Source organism: Vicia villosa, unplaced genomic scaffold (genome assembly GCF_029867415.1).
Source record: "Vicia villosa cultivar HV-30 ecotype Madison, WI unplaced genomic scaffold, Vvil1.0 ctg.000219F_1_1, whole genome shotgun sequence".
Taxonomy (NCBI): Eukaryota; Viridiplantae; Streptophyta; class Magnoliopsida; order Fabales; family Fabaceae; genus Vicia; species Vicia villosa.
In genome coordinates, this window is record NW_026705083.1 from 582,560 (window position 1) to 600,680 (window position 18,121).

The window sequence follows — 18,121 nt, forward strand, 5'->3', positions numbered from 1 at the left end:
AGTTGATGTCTTTTGGGTTTCCTTTGGCTCTTGTTGTGACATGGGTGCGTTTTGAGTTCTAGGATCAATGGGTCCATCGTAATTCGTTCCACTTCGTAGTGTTATCGCGTTCGCATGTCCTTTAGGATTAGGTTGTGGTTGAGCAGGAAACGTGCCAGCAGGGACAGCAGTAGGTGCTTGTTGTTGAGCTACTTGTGAGATTTGAGTTTCTAACATTTTGTTATGCGTAGCTAAGGCATCTACTTTGTTCGATAGTTGTTTTAGTTGCTCGCTATTGTGGATGTTTTGATTTAGGAAGTCCTTATTGGTTTGTTGTTGGGAAGCTATAAAGTTCTCCATCATGATTTCTAGATTTGACTTCCTAGGGGTGTTTTGAGCAGCTACAGGCGCTTTTTGGTAGCCAGGTGGTACAGCAGGTGCTTTTCCAGGCGCGTACAACGCGTTGTTGTTTTTATAAGAAAAGTTCGGGTGGTTTTTCCATCCAGGGTTGTACGTGTTAGAATAATGGGTTTCCTTGAGCATAGTTTACTTGATCAGATGGGACTCCAGTCAAGAGTTGACATTCGGCAACTGCGTGTCCAGTCAATCCACAAATCTCTATGTTTGGTGTTACAGCAGCAGCGGTGGCTGAAGGAGTGATGGTTAAGTTCTCGATCTTTTGAGTTAAAGCGTCTACTTTAGCGTTAACGCGGTCTATACCACTTATTTCGTACATTCCTCCTTTGGTTTGGGCTTTCTCTAGAGCGGCTCGTTCTCCACCCCATTGGTAATGGTTTTGTGCCATGTTCTCTATGAGGTTATATGCTTCATCATGGGGTTTGTCCATTAATGCTCCGCCAGCAGCGGCATCTATAGTCATTTTAGTGTTATATAAGAGACCACCATAGAAAGTATGGATGATCAGCCATGGTTCGAGTCCATGATGAGCGCATAGTCTAAGCATGTCCTTGTAACGTTCCCAAGCTTCGAAGAGTGATTCGTTATCTTTCTGGGTAAATCCGTTGATTTGACCTCTTAGCATAGCAGTTTTGCTAGGCGAAAAGTATCTCGCTAAGAATACTCTCTTCAATTCATCCCATGTAGTTATCGAATTAGAAGGCAGGGATTGAAGCCACGCTCTAGCTCTATCTCTCAAGGAGAAAGGAAAGAGACGTAATCGAATAGCTTCGGAACTAACGTTGTTAGCTTTGACAGTGTTGGCGTATTGCACGAACACAGATAAATGGAGGTTGGGGTCGTCTGCAGGGCTTCCAGAGAATTGATTCTGTTGAACAGCTTGGACCAACGAAGGTTTCAGTTCGAAAGTGTTTACCTCAATCGCAGGTGGTGCGATACTTGAGTGTGGTTCAGCGCGCGAAGGAGCGGCATAGTCTCTAAGAGGACGAAGAGCAGCCATCTCTAACTTTGGGGTGATTTGATTAATTTGATCAGTAAAAGTCAATTCCTGATTAATCGGAATTGGTGCTACTTCGGGAAGATTGCGAGCTCGACGTTTGACGTTAATGAAACGTTCGATCTCGTTAATTCGTTGTATTAAATCTCCTCCTTGTGAACGAGTATTTGGCATACAATCGTTCAGAAAGAAAAGAAAGAATTTCCCTAGTCTCTACGGTGTAACAGTGAGTTACGATATCGACTTAAATAGTCCCCGACAACGGCGCCAAAAACTTGATCCCGACTTTACGTGTCTATTAATCTGATGACTGCAAGTGCACAGTCGTGTCGTGTAGTTTTAAAAGATATCGAATCCACAGGGACTATGAATCGATCTACCGTTATCTAAGGTTACTATGTAAAGCTAGGGCTACTAATATTTTGATTGTTCCTAAGGGAGAGTGATTGTGAGAAATAAAGAATATAATAAAAGACAGATATCAGTATGTATTTCGTTTAACTTAAGGTGATCCGAAGGTCCATTGGCTTTTGCATAATTTAATTAAAAATCTTTACTAATTCAATTGGTTAAAAATCCTCGTCTCAAACTTTCGCTCTGTTGATTTAGATTACTATCCTAATCCTAATGTACGCTTTCGCCATCCCATTAGATTTTAGAAGAGCTTTTTGGAAACAACGTAATTAATAAAATGCCTGTTTTATAAAGTTGTTATCTATTTAAATCTCCTAATCTCAAACTTTCGCTCTGTTGACTTGGAACATGCTAATATCCCTAACGTACGCTTTCGCCATCCCGCTCGGGTGTAAAAACAATTTTTGAAAATAAATAAGTTCTAATTAGTTTTAATACGCTTTCGCCATCCTTAAAACTAATGTCCTATGTCTACTATCCAGTTAAATATCTCAAACTTACGCTCTATTGATTTTAACCTTTGACCGTCTTAAGCCCTCAAACGTTCGCTCTATTGGTTTTAAGACTTACTAATTAAATTAGACATACAAACCAAAAACAAGTGATATTTAATAAAACATAATTAAGCCAATTTATTTCGGATCCCTACGGTTAACTTACTTTACATACCGATACCTTAGTAATTTAGCCAGACATATTAATACAGTTAAGCATGCATAAATTAATTTGGCTTATAATAAAAGGCATGGTAATTGGCATATAATATATCATGCAAGTAAATATATAAATAAAGGCAGTAAATATTAAACCTGAATTAAATAAATTGAAACTGAATCTTCAAGTACTGAACTTCCACCACAGATTGGCTGGATCGTTCTTCGGAATTTAAACGGACGGAAAATAAAACAAGGAAAATAAAAGGCGATAAATCTAACGTAAGGCTAGATTTATAAAAGGTTCACAACAATTTCCGGTGTAGAAATCGTTGTGAGAAAATAACTGTTTGAATTAAAGGAAGGCAGAAAATATAATGCACGGTACAATTTCGGCAGCACTTCGTTAGCAGGAAATTGGACCGGTTGAAGTGAAGTATCTGCCTCTATTTATAGGAGAGGCTTTGCAGTTGGATTGCGTGAAAAGAGGAGCTCCAGCAGACTTGGACTTGGTGACGTGCGTCTCCGATTCTTGGGGAAGCTTCGTTGAAGACTTGAGACGTGCGTCTCAAGTGGAGAGAATGTAGGGGACTGGAGACGTGCGTCTCCCTTTTTCTGACGTGGCTAATGAGACGTGGAGACGTGCGTCTCCTCTTTGCAGCATTTAGTTGGGCCACTCACAAATGGTTCCTTCGTGGGCTGGATTGCTTCTTTGGGCCTTTGGGTCTCTTTTAGCACATTTGGGCCTTATTTGCACTCCCTTTTTACTTCAGCACCCATTTTTCATCTTTTAGGCATAAATAGTGGTCGTTTTAGCTCCATTTCTTCTCCTTTTCACAAATAGTCATAATAAGAGTGTAAAACCTGAAACAAAGCAAAAACTCGCGTAATATCATAATAAATCAATATCATAAACGGAAAATGATATAAATATCTATGGATTTCAGGCTAAATATACGATATAAAATCGTGTTATCATTAAACACTAAACCTAATTTAACAGGCTAACAACCCTAGCATCATCGACACAAGCATGTGAACAACCTTCGACTTCATGCTTAATCCTGTCGAACCAAGAAGCTATCCTTCGACCATACTAGAGTTCGATCCAATATCTCACACAAGGTTTATTTTTCTTCATTTGTAACAATTATACACTCAAGTTTGAGCTTATGTGTTTTTCTGTGTTTTTTTGTTTTTCTGCAATGTTTATCATTCATGTTTTGTTTTATTTAGGACTCATGTTTGAGCTTATTTTGGTTGTGATGTTTTAGCGATGTCTATGTATGTGTTAACGTTATTGTTGTGTATGTAGGGTTCATAACCGCACACACTAGAAAATCATCGCAGAAAATAACCAGTTGTGTATTCTTGAGTTGTGTAAGTGACCACGGACCATTGTAGTTATTGATTTAATAATAGGTTGGTGAAAGTGTGTCCAAATTCCCGGTTCGACAGATGTGAAATTGTGTCTTCAAAGCTTCGACTCAGATGATTGTTTAATTTTTTAATCTAGCAATATTTTTGCATATTTTGTTCACCAGTTGAATATTTCATTTTTCTCAGAGATCTTAAAAATATATGGATCATTATTTCATGAGTTTTTGCTTGGATTTTTCTAAAAATATTTGGTATCAGTTTTGTATAAAAGTGTCATGATTTTCTCATTTGCTGATAAAATGAATGAAAAAAATTGAGCTATATTGATTCTCTTCATTTTTGTAATCAAGGTTGATTAGTGCAATTAATTGATTACTAATTAAATGCATTATAATTTTTAAGATAATTGCATTTTCAGTTTAAAGATCTTACCGATCATGTTCTTGATTATCATTTTCTTCTTATATATTTATTTCAATGTTAGAGTTTTCAAATATTGGGTCTATTGGGAAAGGGTTTGTCTTGACCGCAATAATGGTGGTTAGGGGGTGAAGAAGTTAAGTGGAACAAGTTAATTTTTCTAAGAGTAATGTTATTTTTACACACATATTATACACCAATACTTACACCAAACACTGTTCACCGTATTTATACGGTGAACATTGTTTTTTAAAATAAAATAATATTTTTTATTTTTTATTTTTAAAATTACGGACGATATTGTTCATATACGGACGTGCATTAACCAACTTCATTACTGCATTAACCAAGTTTTTACACTGTACAAACCAAGTTTGATGACTACTAAAAATTATTTTTAATACCTGGACGTTGCATTAACCAACTTCATTAGTGTTGTTCTGGGCCGACCCAATAAATCTAATTGGGTCAATCCAACCTTTGGCCCAAGGCGCTTTGGACCACGCGTGGCAGCCTCCTCCAGACCGCTCCGGGCAGACGCCTAGGACAGCCGACCACGAGGCACACTCGTTCCCGGTAAGATGTCAGCTCACGCGTCACCTAAATCCCCGCCTTAGAAGGAGGAGCCAATTTCGCATAAGGGCACCCTATAAATAGCCCTCTCATGATAGAGGGCAATGTAATCATTTCTTACCCCAAAATTCTCACACTTTGTTGTACCTTGTGGAACATATACTTACTTTGACATCGGAGTGCCTTGCAGGTACAACCCTTTTTTTCCCTCTTAACCGTTCGGACCTTCAAGCTTTCATTGTTGCTGGCCATCTGATCTGCTCGGTAAGATCAGTGGCGCCGTCTGTGGGAAGATCCAGCTCCCCTGTTCCTCTTCTTGCACTTTCTTGATCCATTCTTGCCTCTTGCAAGATCCTAGGAACCAAAGCTCAAATCAACTTTCACTCATGGCTGGCAATAACGAAGACTCCTCTTCATTTACTCACCAAAAACGACATTTCCATCGTCGTACCTCCATCCAGAAACACCGTCCCTCGCGACAGTGCCACGGCATCTCCCTCCCCAAGAGATCTCCAAGACGATGCACTCCAGCGTCTCGAGAATATAGGCGGGAAGGACAACCACGACGAGATTCTAGATAACCCTTTCCTCTCCAAAGGTCAGACTCCCCAGGACCAGACCATGACCACTGTTATGGACGCTCTTGCCCAGACCAACGCGCTCATTCAGCAGCAAAACGATAGGATCGGGGCACTCGAACAAAAACGCCGATCAAAGACTCCCCCCGGTCGCAAGCATCACTCTCAGCGCGACATGGTTCCCAAGAAACGCCCTTGGTCTCCCTCCCCTAGAGAGAACGCGGGTCCATCCTCCAAGAAAGGGTCAAGCGACCACCGCTCCCGACACCGATCACAGTCTCCGCGACCAAAAAGAAGATCCCGATCACCTACGACAAAGCACGAAGATAACCGGAGGCGACACAGGCGGAGTCGGAGCTGCTCTTCCACTCCTTCCGCCAGCGACGATGAAGAGGAGCCTAGATGCCCTCTGTCCCACTCAATCTTGGAAGCACCCCTACCGCTGGGCACATACGACGGGACCACCGATCCGGACGAACACATAGAGAACATCGATGCCCTTCTCGACTATAGAGAAGTGCCTGGTGCCATCAAATGCGTCTGTTCCCTACCACCCTATGCAAAGGAGCCATGACTTGGTATAAGAGTTTGCCCGATGAGTCCATCACCTCATGGAAGGTGCTCGGAAAACTTTTTTCCAGACACTTCACGTCCTCCCGAAGACACCCCAAGTCAGAAGCCTCCTTGGAAGCCATCATCCAAGGAAAAGACGAGTCCCTACGGGATTACATAGAAAGATTCAACAAGGAAGCCGTGCAGGTATCCACAACTGCCCATATGAAGAAATTCTTGCTCGAGCGAGGCCTCCGACCACGCTCAGACTTCGCCAAAGCCGTCGGGATCGAAACACCGGTCACTCTGGACGAGTTCTTCCTCAAAGCCCAGGCATACATACAATATGAGGAAAAGGAGGCCGCTCATGCAGTACCTAACTCCAGGCAGGAAGAAAGCAGTAAAAATGGTCGCCAAGACAATTCCCTTCGGGGAATGGACAAAAAGAAAGACGACAGGGGCCGAGATCCCAAGGACTACAAGGCCCCAGCCGGGAATTTCCGAGAGTACACCCCGGTCAACGCTTCGAGGGAATGCATCTTAAATGAGTGCGCGAACGCCGAATTTCAGACGGGCAAGGTCCGCTTCCCTAAGACTATGCCTGCGCGGCCGAACATGGATAAATCGAAGTTCTGCCGATTCCACAAAGGCCATGGGCATAACACTGAGGACTGCATCCACATGAAGGATGCCATAGAAATATTAATCCGGGAGGGACACCTCAAGCAATACGCGAAGAAGCAAGAGGCCGCCAAAGAAGCCAAACCGATCACCGAGGAAAAGCCGACGGAGGATACGCCCGCCATGCAAGTAGCCACGAGCATCACCAGGCTGGAAGACTTTTACCTCCCCGATTGGGTCAAATCGGCGAACGCCCCCTCTCCTCGCAGCTCATGGGAAATGTTCCCTTCCGCCATGGTCATATCCGGCGGGGGATTCAGTAAACTCACCGTCGGATCCGTAAAACGAGAATTCGACAAGCTACTCTCAGCCAGTTCGAGCAAAGCCGCTGCTCTCGACCAAGCGAAAGGCAGCCCATCCTCTATATCTTTCTACAAAGAGGAACTGCCCGGCGGAGCGCCCAACGCGACCATCCCCCTCCTCATCCGGGCTCGGATGGCCAATTTTGACGTGCGACACATCCTAGTCGATCAAGGGAGTATGGTGGACATCATGTACTCCCAACTGTTCAGAACACTACAACTCAATGACAGCCACCTTACCCCCTATGTGGGATCAGACCTACAAGGCTTCAACGACACCGTGACGACACCATGGGGGTTCGTCAAGCTCATCGTTTCCATCGGATCGGTGGAAACCGCCAGGGCCATCAAAGTCTAATTCCTGGTCATCGACTGCCCTTCGATCTACCAGTGCATCCTAGGACGTCCGACCCTGGCCAAACTGATCGCGGTCCCCTCGAACGTGCATCTCAAACTCAAGTACTACACAACAAAAGGACATGTCGCGACACTCAACGACGACATCGAAGTAGCCAGAAGGTGCTTCGAAGCCTCCGCCAAAGGCCTAAGTTCGATAAAAACAGACACTCAAGACAATGCAATGACCATCGCCATCCCCGAGCCCAACCTACCAATTCCGCGCATCGACACTGTCGACCTAGACAGCCGCTTCCTTAAAGAACCCAAGCAGGGCACCCACTCGGGGACATCTGAGGAGGGCCTCCGGCCAATTCCAGACGGAGATTTCGAGCTCGTAGCCCTTGGGGAAGATCCAACCAGAGGAGTCAAGATCGGAGCAGACCTACCGGAACTCGCCAAAAGACAACTCAAAGCTTGCCTCCGCGAGAACGCTGACCTGTTCTCCTGGAGCGCAGCCGAGATTCCCGGACTCGACCCAGAGGTGGCCTGCCATCACCTGACCATCGACCCCACTTGCAAGGCCGTCGCCTAGAGGAGGAGAAATCAATCACCAGAGAAAACGGCTGTGGCCGAACTAGCTATAATAGACCTCCTAGAGGCCAAATTTATATCGGAGGCCAAATACACCACTTGGCTCTCCAACGTTGTACTTGTTAAAAAATCAAATGGAAAGTGGCGCATGTTCATTGACTACACTGATCTTAATAGGGCTTGCCCAAAAGATGCTTATCTTCTGCCTAATATAGGTAAACTAGTTGATAATTCCGCCGGTTTTAATTACTATCGTTTATGGATGCATATTCCGGGTATAACCAAATACCCATGTCTAAAACTGACAAGAAATACACGGCCTTCATGACTGAATCGGACAACTATTACTACAACGTAATGCCCTTCGGTCTAAAGAACGCCGGCGCAACATATCAACGCATGATGAACAAAGTATTTCAGGCCGAAATTGGCGATATGCTCGAAGTCTATATGGACGACATGATCGTCAAATCCCAAAGGGAAACCGAACATGCCGCCCATCTCAAAAAAGTCTTCGAGCAAGCCCGAAAATGCAAAATGTGGTTCAACCCCGAGAAATGCACTTCCGACGTCCGAGCAGGAAAATTCCTCAATTTCTACCTGACCGAAAGGGGAATCGAGGCAAATCCAGACAAATGCATGGCCTTCTCGGACCTACCCACTCCGAACTCGAAAAAATCAATCCAAACGCTAAACGGCATGCTCACGTCTTTGTCAAGGTTCGTGGCCAAATCCGCTCAGCATGCCCTGCCCCTATTTAAACTCCTACGAAAGGAAACCGCCTTCGAATGGACGGAGGAATGCAAGCGCGCGCTCTCTCATCTCAAGCAGGCTCTCTCGAGCCCACCAGTCTTATCCCGACCCAAAGCTGGAGAGACCTTGTATCTCTACCTCGCCGTGGCCGCCAAGGCCGTCAGTGCAGCTTTAGTACGAGAAACCCCGGAGGGCCAGAGACCCATATACTTCACGAGCAAAGCGCTCCAAGAACCCGAAGTCAGATACCAATAGATCGAAAAAGTCGGGCTCACATTAGTGACCACAGCAAGAAGACTCAGACACTACTTCCTGGCCCACACTGTAATCGTGCGAACCGAGCAACCCATAAAACAATTGCTAGCACGTCCAGACATGGCTAGGAGGATGCTCCGCTGGTTGCTAGAACTCGCAGAGTTTGACATAAAGTACGAAGGGAGAAAGGCCCTCAAAGCACAGGTCCTAGCAGACTTTGTGGCCGAAATGGCCTTCCCCGAGACAACAAACAACAATGCCCAGAAAGAGACCCTATACGTGGACGGGGCATCAAGCTCATCCGGGAGCGGGGCAGGTATTATCCTAGAAAACGGGGAGGGAACTCTCGTAGAGGTATCCCTCTCCCTCTCATTCCTAACATCCAACAATCAGGCCGAATATGAAGCTCTGCTCGCCGGATTGCGCCTTGCAAACGATCTAGAAGCCGAGGAAATCGAGGTATTCACTGACTCTCAACTTGTCGCGTCCCACATCTCGGGCGAGTTCAGGTCAAAATCAAGACCCTCGCCGAATACTTAACCCTCGTGCGTGGAAGACTGGCCCGATTCAGAAGCGCCAAAGTAAAACATATCCCGAGAGAACACAATTCTCGACTGGATGTCCTGTCAAAACTAACCAGTACTAGAAAGAAGGGGGCAACAAATTCGTGATCCAGGAAATACTACCAAAACCCAGCACCGGATCCTTGCCCGGGCTAACGCTCGTAAACGCAATCGGAGACGGGTCCTGCTGGATGACCCCCGTATACAACTACTTAACAAGTGACCTTCTGCCCGACGATCCCAAAGAGGCCTCCACAGTCCGGAGGAGAGTCTGCTCCTACGTCTTGATCGAAAATCAACTCTACAGACGAGGATTTTCTATACCCCTCCTCAAATGCATCGACGAGAGCATGATCCCCCACATACTCCGAGAAATACATGAAGAAATTAACTCCCAACACATAGGAGGAAGATTCCTCGCTCGGAAAGCACTCCAGGCCGGATACTATTGGCCCACCATGCAGCACAACGCCAAAGAATATGTGAAAAAATGCGACAAATGCCAACGCTTCGGGGACATGCACCTCGTGCCGCCCAACGAGCTCAAATCTGTATTGTCCCCCTGGCCATTCGCCTGGTGGGACATGGACCTCCTTGGTCCATTCGTAACCGGGAGCAATCAAAACAAATACCTCATAGTCGCGGTCGATTACTTCACCAAATGGATCGAAGCCGAACCATTGGCCAAGATCAAGTCTCCGAACTCGCTCCATTTCTACAAAAGAAACATCCTCGCCCGGTTCGGCGTACCTCAGGCCATTATCACCGACAATGGTACCCAGTTCACTAACGGGCGATTTCAAGAGTTCGTCACAAAATTAGGAACCAAACAACACTTCGCGTCGGTTGAACACCCCTAGATGAACGGGCAAGCCGAGGCCGCCAATAGAGTGATCCTGAGGGGCATTAGAAGAAGACTAGACGAAATCAAAAAAGGATGGGTTGAAGAACTACACAGCATCCTCTGGGCCTATCGCACCATCCCACATTCCACCACTGGGGAGACCCCTTTCCGACTTACATATGGAACGGAGGCCGTCATCCCCGTCGAAGTGCATGTGCCCACCAGACGCACCGAGGGGCCCCTAGAAACAGAGGACAACCTCGAGGCAATCAGAGAAGAGCTCAACCTGGTCGAAGAAATTCGGACGGGAGCCGCACTCCGCGAAGCCTCGCTCAAGCAAAAAATTGCCCTACGACACGATGCAAAGGTCATTAAACGGGAATTCGAGGTAGACAGCCTAATACTCAAAAGAAACCATAAAGACTCCCGAGAAGGCAAATTGGCCACCAACTGGGAAGGCCCCTATTGTGTCTGAGCAAAGACCGAAAATGGGGCGTATTATCTGGAAAACCTGCAAGGAGAAGAACTCGCTCGACCTTGGAATGCTAAAAACCTCGAAAAATATTACAGTTAAAACACAGGTGCGGCCTGGGTACACGCTGAGCACCTAAAGAAATAAAACAAAAAGACAGAAATCCGCTCTCTTAATCGAGCGGACTCCTTGTCCTTCGGGGGGGGGGGCACGAATACTGAGCACTCCCGTCATAAACAAGTACCATGTCGGCAGAACACCCCGCTCGCGAGGGGACCGTTCACGCCATGAGCCTCGGAACTCAGCACAACGAAATCCGAGACTCACCCCCTGCCAGGCACATGTCCCCGGTAATCGACCACAGTTCCACACACTTGGCGATCAATACGTTACAGTTGAGCAAATCTTCCAACTAAGAAAAATAAAAAACAGATAAACACACGAAAAGCGCAACAACAACACTTTATTCATCATTCACGGGAGTTAGAGCCATCAGCGTCAACCACAACCAAATAAAAAGAAAAACACCAAATAAAAAGAAAAACGCTTCACTCCGCTCGACGGGAAAATTCCTCCGAATGAAGATACTGATACCAATCTCCATCCCACTCAGTCTCAGAGCCATCAGCGTCAACCACAACCCTCACACCAGATGACCGAGCCTGAGCATCCGGACCCCGGGCCCCCTGAGAACGAGAAGCAAAGCTGGTCGAAACCTTCTTCTTCTCTTTCACCTTCTTTGTTCCGCGAGAGCTCGAGGTTGAAGAAATCTTTTCTCCCTTAGCATCATCCATTCCTGCGTAAAAATGAAAAAGAAATGCCCATGAGACCTCCTTTTATAGAGAAGGAAAAGGAACGGTAGCCCTTGGGAAATAACAAGCCATTAATGAACTTTGGGAGCCGGCGAAACGCCACCCAAGAAATCAAAACGCATGCACACAAACTTCGAGGAAACAGGCGCAAGAAACAAAGGCGTTAAAAAAAACTAAGTACTTTTAATTAAAACGGGCAAAATTCCCGGAAATGTGCCCAACTACGGTCCCGGAGACCGAGCTGGTAATATGCTTACAAAATCAAAACGAGAGGCATACCCCCCGGAATAGCGGTACAAAAAAAAAAGGCTCGCAGGCCCAACACTTAAACACTTAAACATAAAAAACCTTCAAGCACCATCCTCCATCTCAACTTCCTCGGCTTTCTGAGTCGCTGGCTCTCCCCCAAAAACCGGAGAGACAATCTGGTCACCCTCCACGCGATGGTACGGTCCGGTACCCTCGGTCACCAATTCCACCCCAGGATTCTTCAACTTGAGCTGGGCCACGGTGGAATTATAAGTGTCCTCGGCAGCAGCAACACAATCACCCCCCAAGACTCGAATGTACTGAATCAAGTCCGCCCGGGTCATGAGGGCCCTCTCTTCCTCCGTCTCGTCCTCAGCAGGGGCCTGAGACTGACGAAGAGAAGCCTCCTTCACCGAGGAAGACAGCATCGCTCCATACAGAGTCCGAGGAAGCAAAGTGTACTGACCCTGCACGTCCGCTAGAGCATCCTCCTTCGCCATTAGACGTGCCTTCACGGTCGCCAACTCCTCGCTATGCTCTTTCAGCGTGTGGTCCCGTTCCGCAAGAGCAGCCGTCTTCACCTTAACGGTCTCCTCGAGCAGCCTCGCCGCTTCCGCAGACTGAGGTGCCGAGTGAACATAGAGGGTAGCCATCTCGAGGATCCGAACCAAAGCCGAATCATCTTGCACTAGAAACCTTTGCCGAACAGAAGGCTCCAAACCTTCGATGTGGAGAGACTCCGCACGGGGAATGGTCAGAGAAGGCCCTCCCTCAAAGAACCGGGGCTGAAGAAAGCACGAAGGGATGGTAAAGATATCGCCAGCCTCCTCCTGAGTCAGATCCATGGCCTCGACCCTCTGCCGTTTGTGACGGATCAGTGTGTCCGGATCCGGCTGCTGACGAAGAGGGGAAGGAAGCACCGTGAACGGCCTCAAGGATTCGCCCTGGTCAGAAGCCTGCAAAGGGGAACCAACGACAGCTGGAGAAAAAAAGAAAGCGTCCGAGCCCGTTGCCGGAGGCCTCTGCACTACAGCTAACCTAGGGCCAACACTCTTCTTGACAGTCCCCTTGGCCTTGCTCGCCTGTCTGAGCATCCGGTCATGGCGCGCCCGATCCATCGACTCTGCAAAGAAAAATAAAAACATGAGGATCAGTCCGTCATGAGGCCACTACCAAAAGCTACAACAACAAAATAACAAGTTAAAATAACAAAGCAAAGAGGAGAGGGGAACATACCCATATAGGAAAATGCGCCCTTGTCAGTCCCCCCAGCCAGAAGTTCCTTTATACTAATCACTCCCGGCTCCCTAACAATCTCCCCATCTTCACCAACGACGGGTATCCCCGAGCGATCCACTTTAGCAACCGAAGGAAGGCCTTACACGAACTTCGGAAGAACAACATAGTCCCCCGGAGCATCCTCATCCAAGTCTGCAAGCTTGGTGATGTACTGGTCGGTCCCATACTCAAAATGATCCCGAGACCAAAAGAACCTGAACTTATGCCCACGAGAGGTAACAGGCTCTCCAATGTCGTTAAGCACCAGACGGCCGTGGACATCCAAGGTCGGCACACGAGCGAAAACGCTATCTCGAGCCTCATGGGACTGAGGACAGATGAGGAAGAAGCGGGGCTTATAGTTCTTCAAAGAATCGAGTAGGATTTAAATATCTTCTTAGATTGTTTCAAGGATACCCATCCGAAAGGACCATCCCTCACCGTGCGCGGCACACAGAATATATAAAAGAACAAAGGGATCGTTGCCCCTATTTTCAAATGTGTACAAACCAGCTCGAACGCTCGGATGAAGGCAATCGAATTGGGGTGAAGCTGCCCGGGAGCGACCTCCAAGTGGTTGAGAACGCCCACCTGGAACTCAGTAAAAGGAACACGGAATCCCATCTCCGGGAAGACCACCTCGTACATAGGGATCAGGTCGGGAGTATACACGTCGCAAATGCGATCCTCTTCGGCCGGGATAAGAACCAACCATCCTTCCCTGCTTCCGTAAAGATATCTGAATCATCCTCCACGAAATAACTTTCGATGTCGAGCACTTCTTGGTGCACCCAGGCCAACAGGGGCGTCTCCTGCCGAGTCGGAGGAGTAGAAGATGACGAGCCCGATACCGTCGGACGCCTTTCCTCGGCCATATTCACCTGAAACGCAGGGGAGAATAGTGAATTCGACAATTAAATCAAATCCACCCTTCTACCACCGTTCAGAGTGAAAGGGCGCACCAACGGTCCAAGGACCGAACGGCCTGCGACCTTGCCCCTATCCGTAAAAACAGAATCCGAGCAAAAGGAAGAAACGCGCCAAAGGAAGGGGAAAAGGCACACGCTACGCCATAATGTCTTATTCTCCTAGAAAAACACTAAAAACTCAGTCACGGTTGATCAATACTCCCAAACCGCCATCAACAAGCTAAACGGTATCCTCAAGCAAAAAACTCAACCGTACACCGCCGTAAGCGACGGAGAAATCCTCCATCTCCGCCACCTACCGATAGTTTCACCCTATATCTTCATCAAAAATCATCCCTAAAAAACCTACCCTAACCACATGCAATCGATTCCTAACAAACATCAAAGCATGAAAAGCCATTAAACAAAGTCAAAAACGAACTTACAAGTAAGGTTTTCGCAGATGAAATGAAGAACAAGAAGAAGACCACCACAGCAAAACTCTCAGTCGGCAGCAGAGAAGAGAAAATGAAGTGAAGGAATTTGAAAAATTTGAAGAAAATGGCGAACCCTGATATTTATAGGTTGTTGAGAATGTCACATGCGCCACACGTGCAACATTGTGAAACGGCATGACCATCATTAACCCTAGCAGCCTAGGTATAGGGTAGCCATCATTTCGCATTAAATGCGACACGCCCCCCCAACTAACGTCTCCAAACGATACGCTTCCTGACTCCCGGCCTAACCCTTCCTCTCCCCTGAAGCTTCAGGCCTATCCCCTCGGATGCCCTTGGCGCGCATCCCCTGCAGATCCCCCGGATCAACTTCCTCTAAGTCTTCGCTCCCACGAGAAGAAGCAACGACTTGGGGGGGCTCCTGTTCTGGGCCGACCCAATAAATCTAATTGGGCCAATCCAACCTTCGGCTCAAGGCGCTTTGGACCATGCGTGGCAGCCTCCTCCAGACCGCTCCGGGCAGACGCCTAGGACAACCGGCCATGAGGCACACTCGTGCCCGGTAAGAAGTCAGCTCACGCGTCACCTAAATCCCCGCCTTAGAAGGAGGAGCCAAACAAGGACAGATAATATTATGGAAATGGCTTATGATGGCCATTTCCGAGAATAAATGGCTCCTGATGGCCATGTTCGAGGATGTTATTTAAGTTGAAGTGAAGATGATGGAAATCGAAGCTGAATCGAGATAAATTGTCTTTGGGACTTAAGCATTTTCTCGAAATACAAAGAGTACTGAAGTTTGGTGTGTTTCGTGGCATCCTCGTCAAAGATCACGTTGCCACGTATCGAAAGAGAATTCAGGCGGGAGGATTTGAATTTCAAAACATTCTGTGTAACCGAACAAGGACAGATGGCGCCCCAGGGATTCGAACCGTATGCATGTGAACAACGTGGTATTTTGTTAGTGTAGGACCGTTAGGGTCGAAATTAGTATAAATAAGGGTCTTAATATCAGGATCCGGTGTGTTCATTTTGTACAAATCACTCACAAAAGTATTCAAGTATCAAGTGTTAAGGGAAAGAGTTTGCTGAGAAATGTACGTATGACCCCAACACCATTTTAAATACGTTTGTATTCATCTTTATTCAAGTATCTTTCCAGTATTTTTATCTTTCGTTCAGTTTTATTTCGAAGTCTTCTTCATTTACCACTATTTTACATTCCTGTACTTTACATTCTTGTACTTTACATTTCTGCACTTTATATTTCTTTCACATTTCGTCAAGGTTATATTTACGTGTATAAAAAGTTTAATTCGCAAGATTATTCACATAATCACACCATAAACAAGATTCGAAGCAAAAACCAACAAATATGAACCAAATTATATCGAAAGACAACTATTTGACTATGTCCTAGGATCAATCTAGTCGATCCTATGAGTAACCAAAGTATAAACTATATTTTGGAAGACTAGCAGTTGTTTACCAGAAATCACCGTAAACAAATTGACACGCCCAGTGGGACAATGTCAAACAGATTGTCATTAATTTGTTCTTTTGTTTTTGTCTAGAATATATCAAGACCTTGTATGAACCTTAGGAACGGTAAATTAACCAACAGTGCACCATTGATTCCTAAACGAAGGTACAACAAGAAAATGGTCAATTCGACTAGTGGAAGGGGAGATCAAGATCCCCTACAAGGGTCAGGAACAGTAGAAGCAAGTACTACGAATGTTTCGACTTCTATGTCACAAGCGCAGGAAATACCCACTTCGACAGGGTCTGCGGCTATAGTTAGTTCCCAAGCAATGCCCGAAAACACATCAGGCAACAGGAACGATCCCAGTTTCTAGTTCGACCACCATGCCTCATGTGACAGGCACAAACGAGATACGCCATTTCTCGACAAGTCAGGTACATACCCCGAGGCCATCCTCATCTGCATTCGAGAGTTGGAGACTTGGAAATCCCTATGGAATGCCACATTCATATATGGCAGGATTACAAGGGGCAGGACCTACGTACACTGCACCTAATGCCATGACATTTTTGCCTAATATGGGTTCGATAGGCCGAAGCCCACAAAATACAGGCACATCAGGCCAAATGCCTCTTTTAACTACCAATAGTCAAGCAGTATTTAGGCAGGAAATGGATGCAAGTAACCACGATATGCTAGGTGTTCTTGCTAGAGAAATAGGATCACTCTTTACCCCATTAGTAGCAAACAATACCAGGACTAACCAGGATAATGTAGAAACATACCAAAAAATTTCTTCACAAATAGGTCGAATGGCAGATTTCTTAGGAGTCCCTCAAAATAGGCAGAGAAATAACCAGTCTACCTATTGAGAAGGTGACCCAATCATAGAACGGGTTCAAAACACAGTTCCGCCACCTAGACGGGTACCCGTTGAAAGAAATCAAGTGGTAGAATTGGAAAATCAGAATCGAAGAACCAATACTGTTCAACAAGAAGTTCCCCAAGAACAGTCTGGGCTAGTTGTAGTAGGCAGGGACGAACATCTAGAAGAAGTTGTACACAGGGTTAGGAGAGACAATATGGCAACAGAAAATAGCCTAACCGCCATGATAGAAAGAATTATGGCCAATAATGGCCTTAATACCGAACTTCAACGTCCAAATTACACTTCCCCAATAGCGGAGTATATCATGCAAATGGAATTGCCGAGAGGTAACAAAGTACCAAAATTTACAAAGTTTTCAGGAGATACTAGTGAATCGACTGTAGAACACATAGCTCGATACTTAACAGAGGCTGACGATTTAGCAGGCAACGAGGATTTGAGAATTAAATATTTTCCTAGTTCACTAACAAAAAATGCTTTTACATGGTTTACTACCTTACCCCCCAAATTCCATAGATGCATGGGCACACTTGAAGAGATTGTTTCATGAACAATTCTACATGGGCCAAACCAAGATAAGTTTGAAAGAGTTGGCTAGCATCAAGAGGAAATTCACGGAACCCATAGATGATTATTTGAACAGGTTCCGCTTGTTAAAATAAAGATGTTTCACCGTGGTTCCAAAACACGAATTAGTCGAAATGGCTGCAGGAGGTCTAGACTATTCAATTAGAAAGAAACTGGATACTCAATATCTGAGGGATATGGCCCAACTAGCAGATAGAGTTCGACAAATCGAACGGTTAAAAGCTGAAAAGGCCAGGGCAAACAAGAATTATAAGAAAGAGAGAGTGGCATATATTGAGGCTGAAGATGCAGAAGGAGAAGCCTTCGAAGATTCATACAGTTTGGATGAAGTTGAAATAGACTTAGCCGAATTAAAAGAAGCACCAGCTTACTCTTGTAAATTGCTCGCCCCTTCGAATGGAAAAAATCCAGTCGAGAATGACAAAAGTGATAATTTCCCAAAGAAAACATACACTTTTGACGTCACTAAATGTGACGAAATATTTGATTTATTAGTAAAAGATGGCCAAATGATAGTGCCTCTGAATTCCAAAGTTCCTCCGTTGGAACAGCGGAAGAAGCGAGGATTTTGCAAATATCATGGTTTTTTAGGCCATAAAACCTCACAGTGCTTTCTTTTCAGGGATCTAATTCAGAATGCTATCAAGGATGGACGTTTGAAGTTCGTAGATAAGACAAAGAGTCACATGA

At 45.8% G+C, this 18,121-nt stretch overlaps 1 protein-coding gene and 1 non-coding gene across 2 annotated transcripts; both read left to right on the forward strand.

Annotated features, from left to right (window-relative positions):
* Positions 1-914: 914 nt before the first annotated feature.
* Positions 915-1,021, forward strand: LOC131625561 (small nucleolar RNA R71). The gene has a single exon (XR_009290886.1). It is a non-coding gene; the product is annotated as a small nucleolar RNA R71 (small nucleolar RNA).
* A 4,960-nt stretch (positions 1,022-5,981) lies between these two features.
* LOC131625557 (uncharacterized) lies at positions 5,982-7,304 on the forward strand. Its single transcript, XM_058896410.1, has one exon. The coding sequence runs from the start codon at positions 5,982-5,984 to the stop codon at positions 7,302-7,304; it is 1,323 nt and encodes a 440-aa protein (XP_058752393.1).
* Positions 7,305-18,121: the final 10,817 nt, after the last annotated feature.

Bases quoted from the DNA above. Each gene is read 5' to 3' on its own strand.
- LOC131625557 (XM_058896410.1), top strand. From the start codon at position 5,982: ATGACTTGGTATAAGAGTTTGCCCGATGAGTCCATCACCTCATGGAAG.